Consider the following 22,869-nt stretch of genomic DNA (forward strand, 5'->3'; position numbering starts at 1 on the left):
CTCCCACTGGTTCTGCTTCAGACATTTTGCATGAGACTGGCCTGCATATGGAATAGTATTAGCATCCTTGGCTGCTGCCCCTTTCTTACCAGCAGTGTTCAGAGCCATTGGGGTAAACGTGGACAGCGCAGAGGAGGTGCACTGACCCACTGCCCAGGATGAGGAAGAGTCTAGGGGCAAGACCAGTGGATCCTGCAATGATCTCTTATTTTGAATTATAAAACTTAGAAATCTTAACATTGTCTAAAGGCAAGTCTTATTTCTTCCATAGAAAGTAAGTAAACCACAGGACACAGGCAGGAAATTTATTAGTGAAGACTTCCCTGTTCTTTTGAAATATATGTTAACACTTGTCTTTACTAGTTCATAATGAACATTTCCATAGTTAAGAATGAGCTGACATGTGAAAGTAAATAGCATGCACTCCATGAGACAGGGGCCTATAATGCTTCTCATCAACTGTTTGCTTACCCACTAATTTGCAAAATTAATTCACAGAGGATTTTTTTATGGTGCTGGGAACTCATAGAGTTATATTGAACCTACAAAATTCTCTTTCCTTTTATTATAATTTATTATTAGGTTGTGCAATTGCATTATTGATATTAGTTGCTTTGGGAGAACATGCCACTCTATCTGAAATGAAACAATTACCATACCATAACAATGCTTAAGAAAAAAAAGAAACATACAATTTTACACTAAATGTTTTTGCCAGTAATGGTGTAGATGGAAGTTTTAAAAACCATAATTGGTATCCAGTGAGTATTAAGCCAATTAACTGCATGCTGTCTTAAATTAAATGTAATCATATTTTCTTCTCAGTTCTTTCATAAAGCTGCATTTTTTCCTTTTAGTTACCATTTGATTAATCTCGAAATGAAAAACCACCAACATACCTAAAAAGAAGGTATTTATGGCTCTTTAACAGAGTAACAGACTTTGCAGGAAAGCACTTCTCTGTGGTCTGTAGAAGACTGAAGGCTCCTTGTGGGCTCAGAGGCTAACTAGAAACAGATGCTCGATAAATATTAACTGAACGCATGACCTACACGGATTTAGTGCTAATGCGCCAGTTAGAATTAGATCAACAAGTTGCATCAACAAACTGTTCTTCAACATAGGCAGTGCTCATTTTATATAATTGATGCCATCTTATAATGTATGCCATTTTTTAATTTGTACAGGGTATTCAAACACATTAATCAATTTAATCCTGGCGCCCGGCAATAGGCAACATTTTCCCACTGATTGACACATGAGAAAAGGATCTCTAGAACCTCAAAACTCCCCCATGGACTATAGCTCTCTCCTTTTCTTTTACCCGGTCATGGTCTGACAGCTAGGTTTCCACAGTTGAAAAGATAGAGTATCTCGGATTTGGACAGGGGGTACTGGGTAAGCACAGAGATGATGAATGACTGGTCTCAAGTGGCAAATTGTTTCAACTGGCAGATGCGCACACAAAGCACTTCCTTTACTTCTATAAATGTTTAAAATTTTCCACAATAGAGGTTTTGTTAAAAGCTTAGGAATAAAATTTAGTAAATTAATTAAATGGTCATTCTCAAGGTGTTCTGCGAAAGATAAGAGAATTTCTGCTGTAAGATTTGAAACTGACTCTACCTATCAGCTACATGAATCTCATATCAACCGACTCGTTTATATCCAACTGGAAACTGGCTAAGTCGCTTTGCAGTGCAGAATTGAATAGAAGGCCCGAAATGCTTAAAATACATAGAAATGGCTAAATCTCTTGCATTTTCATTTACTGGAAACACTATACTCTGAACACAACATGACATTCATGTGTTTCTTACTTTTGTCTAGTTTTTACAAAGTCAGGTAGTAAAATAACAAGCAAAGTGCACTCTGACTCCCTGTGTATAAGATTTAACTGTGTTCTGCAGGAGTTATGACTCCAAGTAATAAGCTCCTGAACACAAACCGAGGCCTTGGAGAATCACCACCAATTGTTTTATGAAATTCTAGCTGGGATCGGCTTCTAAGGCAACAAAGATGAGAGCGTTTTCCCCCAAAGAAAATCCCATTGCAGCTTTAACTTCTGGATTCCGGGTATGTCAGGACAAACCCACCTCACAGTAGGCCGGGCTTTCCTTCCAAAAAAGGGGGGAGGGGTGTTTCTGGAAACTCCATTGTTCAAGAAGTCAGAACTGCCTCTTCTCTGAAACCAAGGTCCTATATAATTTTCCCAGCTGAAGCAGAGCAGGTTCTTAGGATCCTGGCAAGAAATTAAATAACCAGGTACCCTGATCAAGAATAGGTGGTATAACCCTATTGCTTTGGGCACCAGCCCCAGGAAGGAAGGAAAAAACGTTTATAGGTTGAAGGATTCCTTACTAGATCCCTGCTCACGGGAGCTCAGAGGCCAAGCAAAGAAGGGGCCATGGGTCATGACGCAGCAAAGGTGCAGAGGAGGGGAAATAAGGAGCCACAACATGGGCACCACTGGCTCAGTCACCTGCACACAGGGACGTTTGTAGCTTTGGCATCCCTTTTTCAAACTATGCTCAAATATAAACTTAAGTATCAAAATAATTTGAAGGTTACTGGCAAGAAAAATAAAAAACCCATAGTCTGATTTGAAGAATGGGAATATTATCACCACCACTAATAAATGGAATTACACAGACTAATAAGAAAAAAATGGTATGCAAATATTATTTCCTTCTCTGAATGAAGGATATGTTCATCCATATTCCCAAAATCAGATCACTAAAGAAATTAAATATAAGCACTCACTGCCACTTATGCAAAGATCGAAATATAAACTTAAAGAATTGCTAAGAGAGCTTTTTGATACCTCTGGTTTTGTAATATATACAATAAATTATGGGTTAAGTCTTTGGAAAAATATAGAAATGCAAATTCATAACTATATAATAGTAAAATATTACATGTAGCAATAATATTTTCCTAACTTAAGATGAATTTTCCTAAAACAATCACGAACTACTTCAGACTGCCCTATGAGAGTGTATCGTGAAGAAGCTGAAAGACTCACACTTACGTGAGAGAGCAGAGCCAGCTCATGGTGGCATGTGACTGTGTGCCGGTTGGCTTCCATAAAATACCTCTGCGTGCGCCTCCGTTCCCGCTCCAGTTTCTTTTCCAAGGCCAGCTGGGATGTAGATAAGCTATCTAAATACTTCATCATGACATCTGATACCATGGAGCTGACCTCCACAATATCTGGGCGGGCTTCTGCGTCAGGGGTGAGGCACCTAAGAGAAGATGAGTTAATTACTATACTCTGTTCGACATCAGGACTGGGCCACGGGGTTTGGAGGGTGAAGGTTAAATTCCACTGTGTGTCCACCGTGGTGTTTGCCCCAAGAGAACCGAGGGTAAGTAGTACATCAAGCACGGTTTTGGCTCCAAGGATTTTCCAAAGGCCTTTGAAAAGCCTGGGACGGAGAGACAGGCAGCACTGTTCTCTTTGCAACTGGACGGGCAGGCAGGGTTACAGACTGAGCAGGGAGCTTGCTCCTCGGGTCTCAGGATCGGCGGATGTGGCCATCTTCTCCTGTATGAAATGCTTATTTTTTAAGATCACCACCAACTCACTGGCCAGTGAAACAAAGAGGGTACCAATGATATAGGCCCCAATGATCACCCCCGATGCACCAAAAGGAAGAAAGGTTTCTAAGGGGGGGGGGGGGTCACAAGTTATTGGTCTTTTCCAGCTGTACAGTGGCAAATATGAACACAATTTGATTGGGGAGTGTCTTACAAAACACGAAGTCATAAAAATAAAATGCAACCCAAGGATTGAAGATGGCGGCGGAGTAGGGGCGGTGTTGTCTGCTCGCTCCTATCACGGAGGGACTTCAGGAGCGAACGTGGACAGGAGTGACTGAGTGTTACGGATTGGAAGATGCCTTCTAACCTTGTTGCCAGTCTGTTGCCCCCAGAATACAACAAGGATGCCAGCCTGTTAAACCAAGCACGCCATTGTCCGGGGACAGCCAACTGACCTGGAGTCTGCAAGAACCTTCCCCATATGGGCAGCCCACCCTCCCCCACTACACCCTCACTCTTATTAGGGGATACTGAACCCAAGGGTAGGTAGGACGATGACCACGTCCAGCTTGAAGCAGCTAGAAGAGTAGGAGACCATCGCCCACTGTCCTCTATAGTATTATAAAGGGTCTAAAGTCTGGGGGGTGGGGGGGGCTGTTACTTTTTTTATTGTTATAAAAAGAAATCAATTAATGAATTAATTCTAAAATAATAATAATATAGAAAAGGGAGAAACTGGAGAGATTGCATGCATGACCCATGGGCATGGACTGGGGAAGGGAGGGATTGCTGGGGGAGGGGGGTGCTGAGTGGGGGGGAGCAAAGGGGAAAAAATGGAACTATTGTGACAATATAATCAAAAAAAGTAATAAAAAAATAAATAAAATGCAACCCAGTTACTTAAGAGGTTTAAGATGTTTGTAGTAAATTCTTTAAAAGGTAGCCAATTGGCTTGCTAATATTTTCTGTAACTTTGAAGGTAGAAAATATCAATCAGCCTACTAAAGGGAGTATTGTTCATGTCACAGCTAAACACTAACAGAAGGGCATTATATATGCTGGGGCCCCTGGCTGGTTTGGCTCAGTGGATTGAGCGTCGGCCTGCGAGCTAAGTGTCGCTGGTTCGATCTTCCAGTCAGGGCACATCAGAGAAGGAAAACTCTGACTCCAAAAAACCTCCGCTGCCTTGCGGCATACCTCTTCAGGGGAAAGGCTAAGGGAGTAAACCCCGACAGAAAATCCGGAGCCAGAGTCCCTAAGGCGGTTTGACGTTGTAGTCAACACCGGCAACTCCTGTGGCGCACCTGAAGCCAAGCTGTATTGACTCCGTCTTTCCCTTGGACCCTTCAGCTGCGAAGAGGGGGGGGGTCTGCTGCATGGGCAACAGCAGACCCTCCATATCACCCTGCCCAGGCTCTGTAGCTTCAGCTTCACTGGAGAGGACACTCCAGCGTCATCGCAAGATGTCGATTCAACACGGGAGGAGACAGATACCGTGTCACTCCCGAGTTGGACTGCACAGCCATTCTCGGCGGTGCAGATAGACTCTTAAGAAGCTACACCATCGTCTCTCGAGACGGACGGCTGCCGACGACGATATATGCTGGGGAACCAATTATCAAAGTCAATGGTTAGCATTGGTAAATACTCCCAACACTCACTGCAATATTGTCTCTATTTTTTAAATTCAAATTTAATAACTTCACTAAAGTTATGTGAACTTTTCTGGAAAATTTCACTTGTTTGGACTTTGAGAAAAATATCTAATTTTCACATCCTGTATTTGACTTAGCAACCCATAGTTAATCCAACTTTTGTCTATACTGATGTCTCCAGGCAAGATTTAAGAATTATTACACTAAATTATTCTTTAAAACAGAATTCAAAATAAGACTCTAACTTGTTAATATGCTAACTGCTCTTTCTTACTGAGTTTATTAACCATGAGTAAACTACACATGTCTTAATCAGATTTTAAGACATTACTACTTTACGCTTTACCTTTATGCTAGTTTTTTTTTTTTTTTTAAGTTCTAAGGCAGTGGGGCTTATACTATGGTTATGATCGGCACTTAACACATCTTCTGAATTCATATTTAACAGAGTCAAGTCTATGAACTTTAGTATATATAAAATAAGACAAGAGATTGTGGAGACAGGGACAGCTACATAATTTGTGGGGTTCCCAGAATGAAATGAAAACGTTGGACCACAGCAGGGAGTGGCAAAGGCAATCTCTCCTTTCCACAGCCCAGCATCCTGACGGTAGAGGGGAAACCCAAAAGAGTTGCAACCTCCATGCCCAAAGGATGCAACTGGAACCTGCATTGGAGGAGCACAAGAGGCCCCCCCACTGAATTACCCTCCAAACACACCATGGTGTTGTCGGTCTGGTCAGGGATGACCTCTTCTTGGCCTCGGTGCAAGACACAGTGGGGCACGTGCTCCACCCAGACCCCTCCTTACCTGCAGCAACTTCCCACAGGGGCAGAGGATAAAGGTGGAACCCGGGCCTCCCCTGCTGACACACCCAACTGACATGCCAGGTAGGGGGCTGCAGCAATGGTGGGACAGGGACAGGGAGATGGAGCTGGGTACAGCTGGAGGCCCAGCGCACCGGGAGCAGATGGCTGAGAATCTATGCCAGGGAGGCAGGGAGCAGGTGCTGGAGCGCCAAGCCCTCAGCACACACGCTCCCTGTCCCATCACATTTCACGTCCAAAAGACAAATTCAAATATAACAATGTTAACATTATTGCAGAGCCTCCACCCTGAGCACGGGGCTGATTTGAGTGGCCTGCGCGTTGGTGGTAAACACGTAAAGCTGGCTTTGTGTGGCAGTGACGTATTTGTATTCAAGTTCCTTACTTTTGTTCATAATCACTAAAGAAGCTAAGTGTTGAATTTCACCTTTTAATTAAATCAGGTTCTTCCTCTACCCCCACTTAATTAGCAAAAGGGATTAAAGCTGATTAAAAAAATGTAATATTTGGTTGATCTACTGTTGGTATGACTGCTCTGTGAGAAACAAAACAAAAAAAACTCTAACTTCTTAGTCTGCAGATAGGCTGATTTAACATAATATTAGCAATTGAATTATCAGCTGAGATTTTTTTTTAATTAAAAAGGCAACAGAAGCTAATTCTCAAATTACAAGAGCATACAGTTCTGGTTTATGGTAAGTGGGAACCGGAACAGCCTCTGTTCTGGCGGTTGTGCATCTGCCCTCCCAGAGTCACTTCCCACCCTGCATTGGCCACGTAGGAGACACAGGCTCTGAGCCTCATTGCTGGGGTTTCAATCCGGGCTTACCCTTCATTAACTCTGATTTTGGGCGGGACTTAGCTTCTAAGCCTCAGATAGTCCATCTATAAAATGGGATCATCATAATGTCTACCTCATCAAGCGGGTATGGTGATTAAATGAAGCCATCCCTGCAAAGTGCTGACCCATTATAATAGTTCAACAGACAGAAAAGAAAATCCACAACTTTATTTTTCCTGTAGCTTTTACCTCCTAACTAATTTTTGAGCCTGTATCCTTCCCCTCGGATCCCATGGCCATTGGCCTATTTCATCATCACTTGCTTGGGCTACTGAAAGAGTCTCCTAAATGACACACTCAACTCTTGTCCACCTCTGCTCCATATTGTAAATTACTACCAGAATAATATGCCAAAGCCGATTACATCACTCTTCTGCTCAGAATTGTTCAATGGCCCTTCAGTGGCCCAACAGGACAAAATTAAAATTCCCAGCATGCCATGCAAGCCCCCTCTTGAGCTCGCCCTTCCCTCCCTCCACAGTCTCACCTCCTCTTCTCCTCCTCCCCCAGCAGCACAACAAATGCTCCTACCTTCCTTTCTCAACTAGCTGTGGCTTTCCTATGCTCCCATTTCTTTGCTTATTTTATCCCTTCTTCTTCAATCTGTTTTTTGCTAATGGTATCTGCCCTTTCCCAAACGTCTGAACTACTTGCCAAAATCCCACTTTTTTCCAAGTCTCCATTAGAAAAACTTCTTGGACCACCCTCCAATAGACTCACTGTCCCCCTTTTATATGTTCTCATTGCAATGTTTGTATTTAAGTAGTTAAAACAACTATAATCATTGCATTGTAATTATCTGTTTCACCCCAAGAAACTGGAAACTTCTTGAGAGGAGTGACATGTGTCCCCTTCACCATGGCCTCTGCAGCAGGGAAAATGAAATCTGGATCCTAAGAGGAGCACAACAAATGAACTAACTAACTAACTAATTCAGCCTAACATCTAAGTTACTTGTCCACAACCCAAAATATCTGACCACGGACTTTGTGATTTCCAGGTATACCTCCTACCAGAAATTCTAGTTTAGCTTCGTTGCTGTGAAATGTCTCCCTGCTTTGGTATTCCACAGAAATTCTTAAGAACAACCCAATGCTTTGATGGTTCTCTAATTAAATAAGCATAAAATCTAGTTCTACAAAAAAATTTGGGATGTTCTACTCAGCCCGCCCACTTTGTCCCCACTCTGCTCTGAGAGACCAGAGGGAAAGGATTAGAGGGTTACAGTGTTGGACTGTATTTGGTTCCTGTTTAACGGAACGAGGAGTTGAAGGCGATCCACCGGTCCCGAGAAGGGGCTGAAAGCCTTCACTTCGTTAGTTTCGTGACTGCCTCTAAAACGAAGGGCCGGCCAGCTTATGCAACCAGGCACAGAGAGAGAAAAATTAGGCCCTTGGAATGTTTTGTGCATAATAGGAAATGTTCTTCCTTTTTAAAAAGTAAACAGACAATACTCTCCTGACAGTGCACTGGAAGGTAAAAATAGTAATGCTGGTACTGCACAGAGAAATGAAATGCATTTACTTTCTGCCCCAAACTCTTCAGGGTTGCTAAGATATTCTCCCAATTTAAAAGCCTGTTAAGGAAAAAAACAGAAAACAGTCCCAATGACCAAATGTGCTTGTCCAGCACCTGAACAAACAGGAGAAAGGAAAGATGCTGCAAATGAGAACTACGAACTGTGTGAACTCTGCCTGACAGGATGTAGAACGTAAAAACGAGAAGCGAGTACTGCAGACGAAGAAAGATAGATATGATTGGGAACAACAGCTAGTTTAAAATCAAGAATGAGTCTAGTGAGTTTCCTCATCAGTGGCGTCTATATTTCAAAAGCTCTAAAACATTACTAGTGACTGGCTCTGAGCCTGGTGTGCTGAGTCATAAATGATCATTAAGGACACTTTTGTCTTGATGTGTCCCTTGTAGCAATTGCCTGAAGAAAACAGGAAATTGAATTTGTTCCCTAAATCTTTGTGAACTAAATTTTTAAAGACTAAAAATCCAAAGCAAATTAAATATGGGACTGCATGCAACTCATGACTGATTTGGGTTTTTTTATGTCCAATTTTCTAAAGATATAACTTTATTTGTGATGCGAACCCAGACAATACGTCTTGAATAACTAAATGAAAACAACATCTGTTATAGAATGCGTGCTGCAATCTTAATTTATAGTCAGTTATAAAACTAATTGTAAGTTCTTATTATGGTATCTTATTATTGTGAACAAAAATTATCCTCAAAAAACATTTAATATAGACTTTCTTAATAGTGATCATTCATTCTCTTAAACACTCTGGTGACAGGGAACTCACTACCCACCCAGCAGCCTGCTCCACTGTGTATTACCTCTAATTCTGACATATGCTTCCTAATGGTGAGCTGACCTTGGCCTCTTAGGAATTTCTGCTCCGTGGTCTTGGCTCCATTTTCTCAAGTCCCACAGAATAAATCCAATTGCTTTCATTTTTTCAATGTCATTACATTGTTTCAGTTAACTAAAGTAAGTGTTAATCCTCCTATGATTGTACCCCAGAGTTTGTTGACTCAATTTCCAACCCTCAGTGAAAACAACCCCATTTCTCTCCATCAACACCAACCCTGACTCCAGTCAAAGCCACCATCGTCTCTCCAGGGACAGCGGGACCTCCTTCTCCCTCCCATGCGCATTTCCTCCCGTCTGCCCCCCATAGAGCAGCCAGCATGACCTTTGCTAAGGAGGAAATTTTCACTGTGTCCCAGCCTGTCAATGACCTATTAGTCCTCTCCTCAGTACTCGAGATAAAAATTCAAAACTCTCAAAGTGACCTGTAGGACCTGGTCAATGTGGCCTCTGTCAGCCTCCCCAGGTCCTAATCATTTGCTTGTTACTCTCTGCCTTGCTTAACATGCTACATCACCAATTTCTTTCAGTTCCTCAAGTTCCTGTCCCCCAGGAAAGCCTTCATACATGCTGGTCTATGAAATGCTTTCTCTACTCTGTTCACTATTTGAGAATCAGTAATTGTTCAGGTCTCAGATTACTTTTCCCAAATCCCCAGACTAGGCCAAGTTCTTCTGTAACCTCTCATTGCCCCCTTTACTAGCCTTCATCGAATTCATCACGATTTGCTTTATATACTTAATTCCATAAATAATATCATTATTAATAACAACAGCTAGTTTTATTGAGTGCCCACTACATGCTAGGTACTGTGCTAAGAGCATCAGAAACATTATCTTATTTAGGCTTCAAAGCAAGCCCGTGAGCAGTTACTATTGCTATCCATATATCACAGATGAGAAAACTGGGGCTGGGAACGTGAAGATGAGAGGAAGAGCAGGAATTTGAATGCAGTTGAGTCCACAACCTATTGATGCTCTTAACCTTTTCATGACAATGTTGATCTATGACTCTGCCACTAGCCTCTTAGCCCCAAGAGGCAGGGACACCAGTAGGCAGGGAGCCTGTCAAAAGCAAATTATGGTCCTGTTTGCCTGGTGCCACAAAAATCAGAATAAAGTCTCTGTTCTCTTTATCTGCACTACCCCACCCCTGCTCTTTGTGGCAACTATCTATATGAAAAGGAGAAATTAAATGAGTAAATCTGGTACTCAAGTCTTGACACCTCTGGAGACTTCTTGAATTTTTAAGGCACTTCACAGAAAACAAATAGCAAAGAACAGGAACAAATCGTGGAGATGAGCAGTTTAAACACATTTGTCTGCATTAGCAACAAAGCACGATCCAATATAGGCAGAATCCAGATGATTTAAAATAGGGTTTCAGCTCATTTGCCGTATTAACAACGACAATCGCCAACGTTGTCAGAAGGTGCCATGTGCTGAGCTCCGTGCTAAGTGGAAAACGCTGCTTTGTAAAATCATCACACACCAGCCTGCTGAGGTTGGTGCTATCAGGATCCCCATTTACTGAGTGAGGAAACAGAGAGGCTGAAAGAGTGGTCAAGTGGCTTGTTCAGAGCGCGCAGTTAGTGAAACTCCGCCCCCGCGGGGCCTGGGGCTCTCAGTACAGGAGAACAGCACTGCGTTGGATGAGGAGACTCCAGACACAACCCTGCAAACACGTGAGGAGTGCCTATTAGCGCCCAACGACGGGCCAGGAGGAGAAGCCAAAGGGAAAGGGGCGCAGCCTCGGTAAGTGTCTGTGACGTCCCACCAGATACGGTGGTAAGTGCCAGGACAGATACAGAACCGAGCTTTAAGGGAACTGGGCAGAGGCATGGATAAAGAGTCTATCTGGGGTGACTCTTGGATTTCCATTATAATAATGAGGATTTGACTCAGCACAATGAGGCAGGGAAGTAATCCTGGGCCAACTTAAGTATATAAAATGGACCAGAATAACAATCAGCCAGATAAATGAGGGTCATTTATTCACACAACCAGTATTTGCTGAGGGTCTCCTTTGTGCCAAGCATGGCTTTGGGCACTGAACAGCTGTGAGCTAAACAAAGGAAGTGTCTGTTCTTGAGTCTTCATTCTGGTGGGGACAGAGAGACAATAAAGAGACAGGTCTGCATGCACCCGTGTAACAGGCCAGGGGCGTGGGCACTGTGAGCTTTATAAAGCAGGCAAGGGGACGAGAGAGGGCAGAGAGGCTGCGGGGGCATCAGGGCAGGTTTCCTGACATGGGTACATTTCAGCAGAAACCCAAGGGAGGAGACGGCCTGTGCCATGCCTGTTTCAGAGAAGAGAGCTCCGGAAGAGCAAGGACAAAGGTCCAGAGGGAGGCTGCATGCCAGGATGAACAGGGAGCTCCCTATGGCTGCAGGGAGGGAAAAGAGAAAGTGGGAGAGGGTGGGGGGTGGGTCAGCTGAGACAAGCCCCGTGGGCTCGGAACTTTGCAATGAAAGGGATAATGCCTTTCATTAAACTCCCACAACATTGAAAGCTGCAAAAATTCTTCCTGATGTTCTTCGGAAATTTATGGTACAACATAACACTACTGATTTAAAAATAGAAATGAAAAATGCTTACAATTTTATCATCTAACGTGGCCTTTTCCCATTTCATAGGTTCTTGTCTAGCCTTTTTCCACACTCATGCATATTTTTAGGGGTTTTGTCATAGTTATAAACAACTTTACATCCTGTTGCACTGAGTTCATGCTGCATGTGTTTTACAAATTGATACAAAGCCTTCCGAGTCATCATTCTAGTGGTCGCATAATACTTCCAGTGAATGTACAACTTCCTCTTGGACACTTCGTGGATTCTAAACAGTCCCTATTAATAATGACGCACAAATATTTTTCTAGGTTAGGATCATTTGGGAGCCCTTCCTCTGCATGAACATTTACAAAGTGAATCTTTGCAGATGTGAGGTATTTCTTGAGAATCCCTGCATGTTCACAGTTAGGAGACTAATTACCTGCTGATGGTGTCTGTCACTTTCTCAGAGTAGATGCCTTCTGGCACTGGTTCATACACCGCCTCCACTATCTGCAAAATGAAGAGAGTGGAGTGATGAAAGTAAAGAAGCCACTGCTATCTCTGAGCAGTAATGCTTGGCCACCAGATGAGAATCAATAAGCATTATAGCTTTGTGCACAAATTTTAATCAGGAACCAAAGCACCCCAACAAATACAAAATTGACCTCAATGAAATAGTTCCTGATCTTAGAATTATAGTCTTCAAGCTGGGCTAATGTTAACCTCAGATTCATATAAATAATGTGTAGGGCAATATAATATGCCGGATCATGGGTAGTCCAAACTACAATTAAGAACAACAGACCAAAAGTAACTTGATATACTTATTTAATAATTTCTATGACAAATAAAGACAAATATAGGGGAAAATGTGCCATGGCACATGATGGAGACTTAGAGGAAAAGAGAAAAAATAAACTGGACCATGTCGTTAATAAAACAATGCCCGCTGTTAATTGACGGTTTTATTGAGATCACAAAGGTTCTGTTGAAGAAGAAGAGGAACAGGGTGTTCAGCAACACGAGACCCCTTTGTCTGCCGAGCTTGCTTACTTTTGTAGCCAGGGAGAGCATGTTGGTGCTGTAGAAGGGAGGGGTCAGGGCGGCCATCTGATACAGGATGCAGCCTGCGGCCCAGACATCAGCCTTCTCCCCATACGGCTCGCTCTTCAGAACCTCAGGGCTGAGTGAAAACAGGATGTTAATAGACACTGAAAAAGGGAGAGGTCAGCACAGAAAGAAGGCCAATTTTTAAGCTATTGTGGAGATCATAAGAAAAAAAAAACTGAAACTCTTTATCACTCTTTCAAGTAAACACATTAAAAAGTGTCTTTGAATTCTCCCAGACTTGGGTGAATCATAAGCACAAGCAAGCAATTCCAGTTTAAGCACTAGATACCCATGGACCATAAACACTGCCCACTAAGTAGCCAGGGAAGTTTGTATTTCCAGAAACAACCACCTCTGTGGGGGATGGAGTCATTGGCCCCCATTCTTTACTATTCTGGAGATTTTGTACATCTCACCTTTGCATCTTAGCGGACAGTGTTTGCTACCCACTCCTGCCCTTGGTGGTGATTGTATTGTCTTGTTTGGGCCAATGGAATAAGGAGGGGACAGTGCACCAGGTCAGGGTCTCAGTCTAAACAGGATTGAAGGCTTCTGTTTGTCCCTCCAGGGGCAGCTTCTGTTCCTGACCAACAGAAGAACACATCCCAGGTAGCTGCTGACCCTCTTGCCTGGGCCCGTAACAAGACATGTGGAGCAGATCAGCCCCAGACAACCCATAAACCTGCAGCGTAAAGGAGAACCAGCCCAGAAGACCACCAGACCTGAGAGCTGACAATAACTGCTTATTATTGAATGGCACTAAGAGTCTGTGGTGCCTTCGTATGCAGCATTTTTATGGGGGGGAAACTGGCCAATACAGCACTTTCCTTTGCTATTCAACTCTAACTTATAAAATAGGGGGAAAAACTATATTGAAATATGTTACAGAAAATAAAACACCCATTATATTCATCTTCTCTGAAATTATATTTACCACCAGGATAAGGATATTGTCAGCTTTAAAGGAAGTTAACCTGTGAGAGACAAGGTTGACCTGTTTTGCTTCGTTCTGTTTTGTTTTAATGTGGAGGGGAGTGTCATCCCCTTAGATATTTTGGACTAACACAAGTTTCTTCTATCATATTTGTAGAATGAAACTCAGTAAAGTGTCAAAAGCACTCAACACCCACACATCCCAAATTAAGTAGCTTGATAATTCAGTTCTATGGTACATACTGAGGACTGCGCCGAGCCCTCTAAATTAATAGAATGGGAACTAACAGTTACCTTGGACAGTGGATTAGGGTATAAAGAAACTTATAAGTCGGTATCGGAACAGAGTAGGTATTGTATAATTCAGTACTGGCTGCTAAGAATAACCAAGGAGTTGTTCTTCTTGTGAGATTATGGAGAATTCCCAGTTTGAGATGTACATAATGTACTTGCAGAGGAAAGTGTGGTTTCTAGGTCTCTCAGGAAAGCATTTTAAATTCGGTGTTTTTTGAATTCAATAATATGGCAGTAGGGGAAACTGGCGTGAAATTTTCAGGGCTCTGCAGGTACCAAGTGAATAAAAATGGGTTTCCTGTTATCCCCTGATCAATGCTCACATTTAAGAACAAAATATACCTGATGTCCTCCATAGAAAAATGTCCTCGGCTCCCCACAGACCAATTTCTCATGTTTTAATCTACTAAGAAATCAAAAGATGTGTTTGCTATTTCTAAAAGCTCATGAAGCTGTTGCTCTGAGTCCCTGCCCATGGCCCCTGAGATCCCATTTGCATGTCCTGTTTCAGATGTGTTCTCACTTTCTACAGGAGCAACTGTACCCCTTTGGAGGTAAGCCTCCATTTCTCCTCAAGGTCATTACTCAGTGTGGGGGAAAGAGTTGTAAGAATAGCGTTTACTCGGTTTCTTATTCTCATCATTACATGTCCTCCTCCTTCTCACTGGAGACCACAAGGTACTCACATGCCCCTTTCCAGAGGCTTTGCAGGTCCCCCCATCAAGAGGTGGGGTCCACTTCTCCACCCCTAGTACCTTGGCTTGCCCATATGACTTGCTTTGGCCAAGGAGACATCAGCACAAGTGATGCAGGGAGATACTTGGGAAGCACTTACTCCTTGGGACTCATTCTCTCTTTCTGCTCTTGAAAGCCCTATGAGGACAACCAGGTGAATAAGTTCAGTAAAAACCCTATGAGCACAACCAGGTGACTGAGTCCAGGCCTGCCACTGGCAAGCCACCATCAGACCTGTGAGTGAAGCCATTGAAAACCAGGTGGCCACAAAGCCTATGTGAGCTCAGTCAACCCTCCGCTCAGCGGTGCCAGCTGGGACCAGTCCAATCTCCCAGCACACAGTATATTGAGGGGGCAAAAATGATTATTGTATTAAACCACTAAGTTCTGAGGTGGTTTGTCAAAGTCAACTGATATAATAGCTTTCATCAGCGTCTCAAAGCTGTGCACGGGTCCCTCAAAAAGACTGAGAATCACTCCCCTACAAGAGAATACGAGAAAAAAATAAAAGGCAAACAGCACAGTTGCTAACTATCACTTTGTTTCTGGGATCAAACTTTAATTAACCTCTAAGCTGAGAGTTTCATCATCACAACTAAAAACAATGACAAACTGAAAATAGAATCTGATTTCTAGAAGTGACAACAAAATGTTCTCTTATCTTATAGTCTGAACTGTGTTCCCCAAATTTTATATGTTGCAGTCCTAACCCCCAGTACCTCAGCGTATCACCCATTCCTCAACCCAAAGCAGTCCAACTCCTGTTCCCATCCCACCAGTGAAACGGCTTCTCCTCCCAACACCGATGGCTTACTACTTGCCTCACCTGAGTTAGGTGACTTTCTTACAGTTTTTGACACCGATGACTAAGACTTACCTCTTGAGACATTGTTACATTTTTGAGTCATTTAGTAAATTTTTACTAAGCGTCCCCAAAGTACCAGGTACTATTTTACCTGTTCAGAATACATCAACAGACAAAGATACCTGCATTCATGCAACTTATTTATGGTCTAGTAAGGGATAGGGGGCAGGAAAGATACAAAACAAAATACAATAGAACAATTTTAAAAGTAAATTACATAGCATTTTGGTAGGTGATAAATGCTATGCGAAACAAACAACTTGGATTAGAGGAAAGGGTGTCGGGAGTGAACGTGGGGAGGCAGGTTGCAATATTAGAAAGGGTGGTCCCTTCTTCCCTCAGGCCCCAGCTAATGGTGCTACGTTCCCTCAGCCACATGTTAAGTCATGTTTTCTTCTCACTCTTCACCTGCTCCTTGCGTAATTTTATTCACACCGAGGATTCCATTAAAACCATATGCAGATAAGTCTCAGATCCAGTCTCCAACCACATGCCCCTCAGGCCTCATCCTGTGCTGAGCTCTGTCCCAGATCACTCATTCCCAGTCAGCATGAAAGTGCTGGGCTCTGTGAATGATTTGCCTGTCTTATAAATTAGAGCTGAGACCCATTCCAATGTCAGCAACCCTCATACTCTCTTGAATTTCCTGGACTGATTCTGAGGTGTCGAAAAAGGGCGGAGGTATGTGCAGGCAAAGGCCGGAACTGCGGCACCAGGGAGAGAGTCACTGCCAGGGTGATGTCTTCAACCCCAGTGCCTGTTTTCCTCATAGTTGTTGGTGGGACTCATGACTGTCTTTGAACACACCTCCTGAGGCAAATATTTCTACTGCCACCTCTGCTGCCATTGGCACTTTGGCTTTTAAACATGCATGTATGCATGTGTGTGTGTTCCTATGCATGCATGTAAGCTTTTTCTTAATCTGAGAGACTTGGAGCCAGCTACTCTGCATCCCACTGGACCTTTCTGATGTCAAGATCCAATGTTTCCACAGCATCTGCCACTTCTTTAATTCCTGGTGTGTCCCCATTATCACACTAGTGACCCTTAACCTCCCAAACGCTAGTACTTTCCAGAGAAGATAAAATTATGATATTTGCGAACTGAAATTCATAAGAACAAGTTTGTATATACCACTAAAAACAGAAAGAAATACTAGGGCTGATGCGGATTCATCTGTCAAAGCATATGTGGAGTTGCAGAAGAAATTAAAATTTTGAGAGAAATAGGAAAATTACCATTAAAAGTGTCTCATTGGCACTCAATGATGTTGGAAGTGACATTTTGGAGACACCATAAAAGAAAAATTGTCCTCAACATCTATGACTCTGTTTCTATTTTGTTTGTTAGTTTATTTTGTTCATTAGATTCCAGCTGTCAGAGAGGAGGGGTGTTGAGAGGCTGGGTGAAAAAAGTGAAGGAATTAAGTAAAAGAAATAAAACCCTCATCGTCAGAGACAACAGGATGGTGATTACCAGAGGGAAAGGGGGTGGGGGAAGGTGGAAGGGGATAAAGAGTGATGGAAGGAGACCTGACTTGGGGTGGTGAACACACAATACAAAAAACAGATGATGTGTTGTAGAACTGTACACCTGAAACATATACAATTTTATTAATCAATGTCATCCCAATAAATTTAAAATATTTACTCAGCAAATGTTAGAAAATACTAATAAGAGAATCTTGAGGGGTTTGGGACATAGTGAAGGCTAAATGTTTGGAGACAATTTTTTCTTACAGAAATAATTCACCAATAATATTTGCTACGCTGAGTAAAGACAGGAAAGGGACTTTTGTATCCCACTGCAATGTATTAATTCTGTCTATTAAAAAGTACGCTTAGTTCTCTGGTTCTGGCTATCAAACTTTCATCTCCCTAGACTTCCTTAAGAAAAAAAAAAGGTAAAAGAGAACTAACTTATCATTGTTAATGGCAACGAAATGTAAACTTTGAAAGAATATAAACTATCTCTCTGAGAACACAAGATCCACTGTTCAATCAAGAAGCAAAAGTCCATATGAATTCATGAGGATAAAAATTTGGCCTGAAGTGACAAAATTAAGCCCATATGCCAATAACTATAGTTTATTTAGACTGTAAATGATGCCATACCTTGGAATGACTCAACACAGAGCATTTGACAAATACAGGACAGCTAAAATACACAGATGCACACAGTGCATGAGCATGTATGTGTCTGTGTGTGCCTGTTAGTCATGTTTAGGTTTCTGAGAGTGGGTAAAATGTTTCTGAGAAATGGCTCACAAAACAATGCCTATGGTGGCATGGGAGTTAATGAAAATTAAAGGGGAAGCAGGAAGTTGGAAGAACTCAGAAGGAATAAGTGCCTGGGTGCATTTTCTGGGAAAGTGAGCTATATGATATTCAGATACTCTGTGACATGAGCAGGGCTTAGCAAAAAGGACTCTAGGCAGAATGAAACATGTACTTGCATGATCTGCCCATGTTCTGACCTAAAGGCATTGACAGAATATGGTCTAGTCCCACTGCAGCCACAGAAGTTGAAGGGCATTCTGATCAGTGCAGTAACAGTCTCCACTATGGAGAGGTCAAGGGACTGAGCTGGAGGAGGGACAGAAAGAATGAGTCTCCATGAATACGGTGGCCAAGGAAATGGAGATAAGAGAAAATCCACAGGACTGATTGCGCGTGGGGAGAAAGATTAGGGAAGGGGAATACCACCTCATCTTTCAGGTTCCCATGCCTCTGGCTTGGGTAAATGGGGTGAGTATCAGTATCATTAACATAGATAGAGGGGTGAAAGATGGGAGCAGAAACTAGATCATTTTGGAATACATTAATTCATGCCTGTGAGAGCCACAGTTAGGGGTATCCAACAGGTACCACCACTGTGGATGTTCACGGTCTCAAAGCCTGGTCTTCACAAGTTCTATAGCCAGCACCACAGAAATATTGCCAGTTCACAGATGCCTGCTGCCATGAAGCAGATAATTTAAAGGATTTGATATCTAAACAGCCTTGTTTACTCCAAACACAAAGTTCTCACACAGAGGAGAAAAGAGAATTAGATAACACATTCATGTGCCACTGAAGGAAACTGGCCACATCTTTATGACAAATTTTAGAGCCTGCCTGGACCTATGCTGCATCTAGGGTTAGCCTTGGCCAGTAAAAATCCAGAACACCAGTTAAATTTCAATTACTAAATAATTGCAACACCTAGGACATATGAATACTAAAATAAATACAATACTAGGAACATAAACTGAAAAAATGCTGTTGTTTATTTGAAATTAAAATTTCATTGGGCATCCTGCATTTTATTATAGTTGCAATATTCTTTGTGTACTCTCCTTGGTTAGTGCTCAAGTCATTCTTCTTATAAGAAAGTACACAAAAAGCTACTTAAGCACTAAATATGGTTTTCTGCACTTCAGAAAAAATCATAAAAGCAGTGTATTTATATGGGGCATTTGGGACATTTATCTAAGAGCATCACATTTATTTCTCTTGTGTAAAGATGTACTGATGTTTCTTAACACCAATGAAATCAATGATAAGAAAGTTGTTTTAAATATAAGCAGCATCTGAAAGTATAAAACACATATGAATATACTAAATGTTAATTCCAGCCCCAATTATTGCAATGAGACCATATATCAACAGTAAACATTTTAGTTAAATAATAAAGAAACTGGACTAGGATCCATCAGAATAGACTCTTAGCTCCACAGGTCAAGGTGGGTGATGACCGGTTTCTAGATACTGAACCTTCCCATTGGGTCACCTGCCTCCTGTGGATTTGGGAGATGCATAATTCAGACCCCTAAGTAACATTTTATGAACTAGAGTGGCAAAACAGTCTAGCTGGAACACTTATCAATACATTTTCCATGAATAAGTGATAGATGACTCCTAAAACTAAAGCTGATCCATTATTTTATTGATTAATGCAAAACTTCTTTAAGCCAGATAAGCATTTTATATGGAAAAGCATTTTAACTGGAAAATAAAAAGTCAAGTTAGATTCAATTTTCCTCTCCCTACTAGGATCAGTGAATGTTGCCCAGATAGCACAATTGATTTTAGATATTTTATATGACACTTCAATTTATTAAGAATCTGTTCATGAGATAATACGTGCAAGGGCCATGAAAAATACTAAGTGCTATACAAATGCAAAATGGCATTATTATCATATAGAGAAATCTGTCTGTCTTTCATGGGGGTTGTGACAATGGTGGCTTAGATAACAGCCAGATAGCACAGTAGATGTAGTACTGAAGATGGGACTGTCGTATTCCTGAACCCTGAGGAGATCAGGGTGGACAAAAAGCAAATATTTGACCTTTGGCCTACTCAAGTCAAAGTCAAATAGGCCAAGAACTTCTACCACCATTAGTGAAAAAGTTTTGCAGTGGGGAAAGTGGCACGAGGCTACCTTTTCCAGCAGATTCAGTCTGAGAAAATTATGTGTGATCTCAAAACACAAGCTGTAGCTGATTCCCACCCTGTCCCTCCCATGTCAACCTCCCTTCTGATCTTTGCTCCTAGTTCATGGCAACCCTTATCTAACATGTTCACTCTCTTCAGCCCCAAGCAATACCGTCCTTTAATATATAGGTCAAGTTCTACCTATTGGGTGAAACCCTCTCATACCAAGTCAGCAAACACACATGGCCTGATACTGAATTCTAAAAGCACTACAGCCTGTGTTGTTCCCTAATCCTATTTTCATTTATTCAACAAATATGTATTGACCACGTACGATGTGCCAGGCAGGTGACGGGGATACAGCAGTAAACAAAGCACACAAAAAAATCCCCTGGCTTCATGAAACTTAACATTCTACTAAGGGAGACAACTAACATATAAGTAAATAAATAAATGTTAATAAGTACCATGAAGAAAATAGGTGCTTAAAAGAAAAAGTATATCTCATGAGTTAGCATTAAATTGTTTTGTGGCATCAAGCAACTGTTTTACCTTTGGAGGGTCTCACTGTTTTAATCTCTACAGGAAAGAGAAATTTGTGAGCTATATTCTGTTCTGGAAGGCTGTGTCCATCAATTCAGGTTTAAAACATCTTAATGGCAGATACATACACAGTTTTAAAACAAAGATTAAATTCATTTTTCAGTATGACCTAAACATTGAGGATAGAATCAACATTATGTTCAAAATTATTGATAGCTTTCTACTCAAAAACAAATTTATGAGCATATCAACAATTTTTGATAATGAATTACTTTGGTAGACTACTGGAAACGGTTTTATGTTTAAGATTTTTAAACAAAATAAATAACTTTTATTCTAGAAGCTAGCCAGCACATATTTCAAAGTCATTTTTTAGAAATCACTCTCTTTATTTGTAGATGTCTGAGACCGAATTCCCACTGCATTTCCTCATAAAATGCTGGACAAATAGATCCTAAATCTGCACCCTTCTGTGGCCGAAAAAAAGAAAAGAAATGCATTCCTCTTCCATCCTTTAAACAGACCTTCCAAAGTTCCATAACTCTGAATATACTAAAACCCCTCTGGCCATGGCCTCTCACAGCTTTCTCGTGAATGATTTCCCTCTGTCTCCCGATTCCCAATAAGTAAACCATTTGCTGAACCCCAACAAAGAAAGCACAGGTTCAGGATGATATCGGGGGTAGAAAGAAGCTTCTTTCACCCAACAAATCTTTCCTGAGGCCAATATCTGCATCTCACAATTAGTGATCTCTTCTTTTGTGTTCAACACTGTAGATATTCCTGGGAAACCAATAAGGAGAAAATGGGACAGAGGGATTATAACATAGAGATATGATAATGACTGGTTGACAATGAGCTGAAAACAATAGCATGATATAATATCAAGTCCAAGGCTACACATGAGGCATCTTTAAAGTAATTTCCAGGAAGTCAGAATGTGGAATAAAAAAATGTAGGAGAATAAAGAAGAAAAGTTTTCCAAGAGCAAGAGAGGAGGAATGTAAGGTCATGTTTTATAGCAACTGCTCTTTGCTGTCTGTAACAAACGCGACAAGAAACTTGTTTTCCTTGCTGCTTTGCTTCGCTGACAGTCTGGTTTGCCATAATTGACTGTTATCTCTACTAACCTGATTAAAAATTAAGATTTTGTTTTTAAACAAAAAAGCAATTGTCCAATGCCTGACTCCTAGATTTCTGGGTAAAAGTTAAGAAATGAGGGGGCCATTTTTACTACCATTTTACCTGTTCTAAATTGCCGATTTCCCTCCTCCTGTAGGCAAGGAGCTAAATCATCTATGTCAAGTTCTCTTCTTTTAGTCAAGCCACTGAAATGAAATGCATGGCAGGCAGCTTTGACTTTCTATAGGAGCTTCTTCCTTGAAAATTTCCATATTCCCAACTTCCAACACTGCTAAAATTAATCTTAACAATCTGAACATTTATAAAAATGTTCTCTCTTTAAGTACAATAACTACAGCTTTTCAAAACAAAGAAATAAAGCACCTGATTCAGATCTAAATGTACTGTGTTCCGCTTAGGAATTAACTGCTATCAGTGCAGTCCATGGATGCCAGCTCTATACAGAGAGAGGAAATCGATTTAGCAAAGAACCTGGTGTGGCGGAATGGAATGACACCTTGACACTCGGAGGCAAGTTTGTACTTTAGTCTCCTTTCCCAGGCAACAGGAAAATGACCTGTACTGGGTGTTATAAGGAACGCCAAATGCAACATATCTTCAAAATATAAGGCCCAGAATACCATATTTACTCAAATAATCTATACTCCTGCCCTTCCCTCAGATGTTGGCAGTTTAAATGGGAGAAAGGGCAAAAGAGAAACAGAAAAAGTGAAATAATGATTGCACTTGGCTTTGGTTACCACATTTAAAAATTGTCACCTTAATTTATTTTACCAACACTGGCAGGTTCAGTGGCTTTAATATGATAACTCGATCTCTTTAAAAGCTTCCTCTCCTTTCTTAAAACCATAAAAAGTATAAACTAACAAGCTTTGTGAATGAATTCATTCCTGAGAAAGGAAAACAGGTCATTCCCAAGAGAAAGTTCCGAGAATTCCAGACAGAATCATTATAAAGTCAATACAACAATAAGAAATAACGAAATGACTGAGGGCCCAAATGAAAATGAGAACACAGAGACTGGAAC

At 41.5% G+C, this 22,869-nt stretch overlaps 1 protein-coding gene across 8 annotated transcripts in view; it reads right to left on the reverse strand.

Annotated features, from left to right (window-relative positions):
• Positions 1-22,869, reverse strand: part of NEK10 (NIMA related kinase 10) — a 162,935-nt gene that overhangs the window by 49,244 nt on the left and 90,822 nt on the right. For 5 of the 8 annotated variants that reach the window (XM_090284405.1, XM_090284403.1, XM_090284401.1 and 2 more), the window contains exons 24-26: positions 12,855-12,984; positions 12,241-12,311; positions 3,026-3,245 (exon numbers count right to left, since the gene is read on the reverse strand). In XM_090284405.1, the coding sequence (XP_090140531.1) occupies positions 3,026-3,245; positions 12,241-12,311; positions 12,855-12,984 (421 nt within the window). The remainder of the gene's footprint in view (positions 1-3,025; positions 3,246-12,240; positions 12,312-12,854; positions 12,985-22,869) is intronic. The other 3 variants (XM_090284408.1, XM_090284406.1, XM_090284404.1) reach the window with 1 other exon arrangement.

The sequence above is a fragment of the Furipterus horrens genome, unplaced genomic scaffold (assembly GCF_987537825.1).
Source record: "Furipterus horrens unplaced genomic scaffold, mFurHor1.1.pri manual_scaffold_7, whole genome shotgun sequence".
Classification (NCBI taxonomy): Eukaryota; Metazoa; Chordata; class Mammalia; order Chiroptera; family Furipteridae; genus Furipterus; species Furipterus horrens.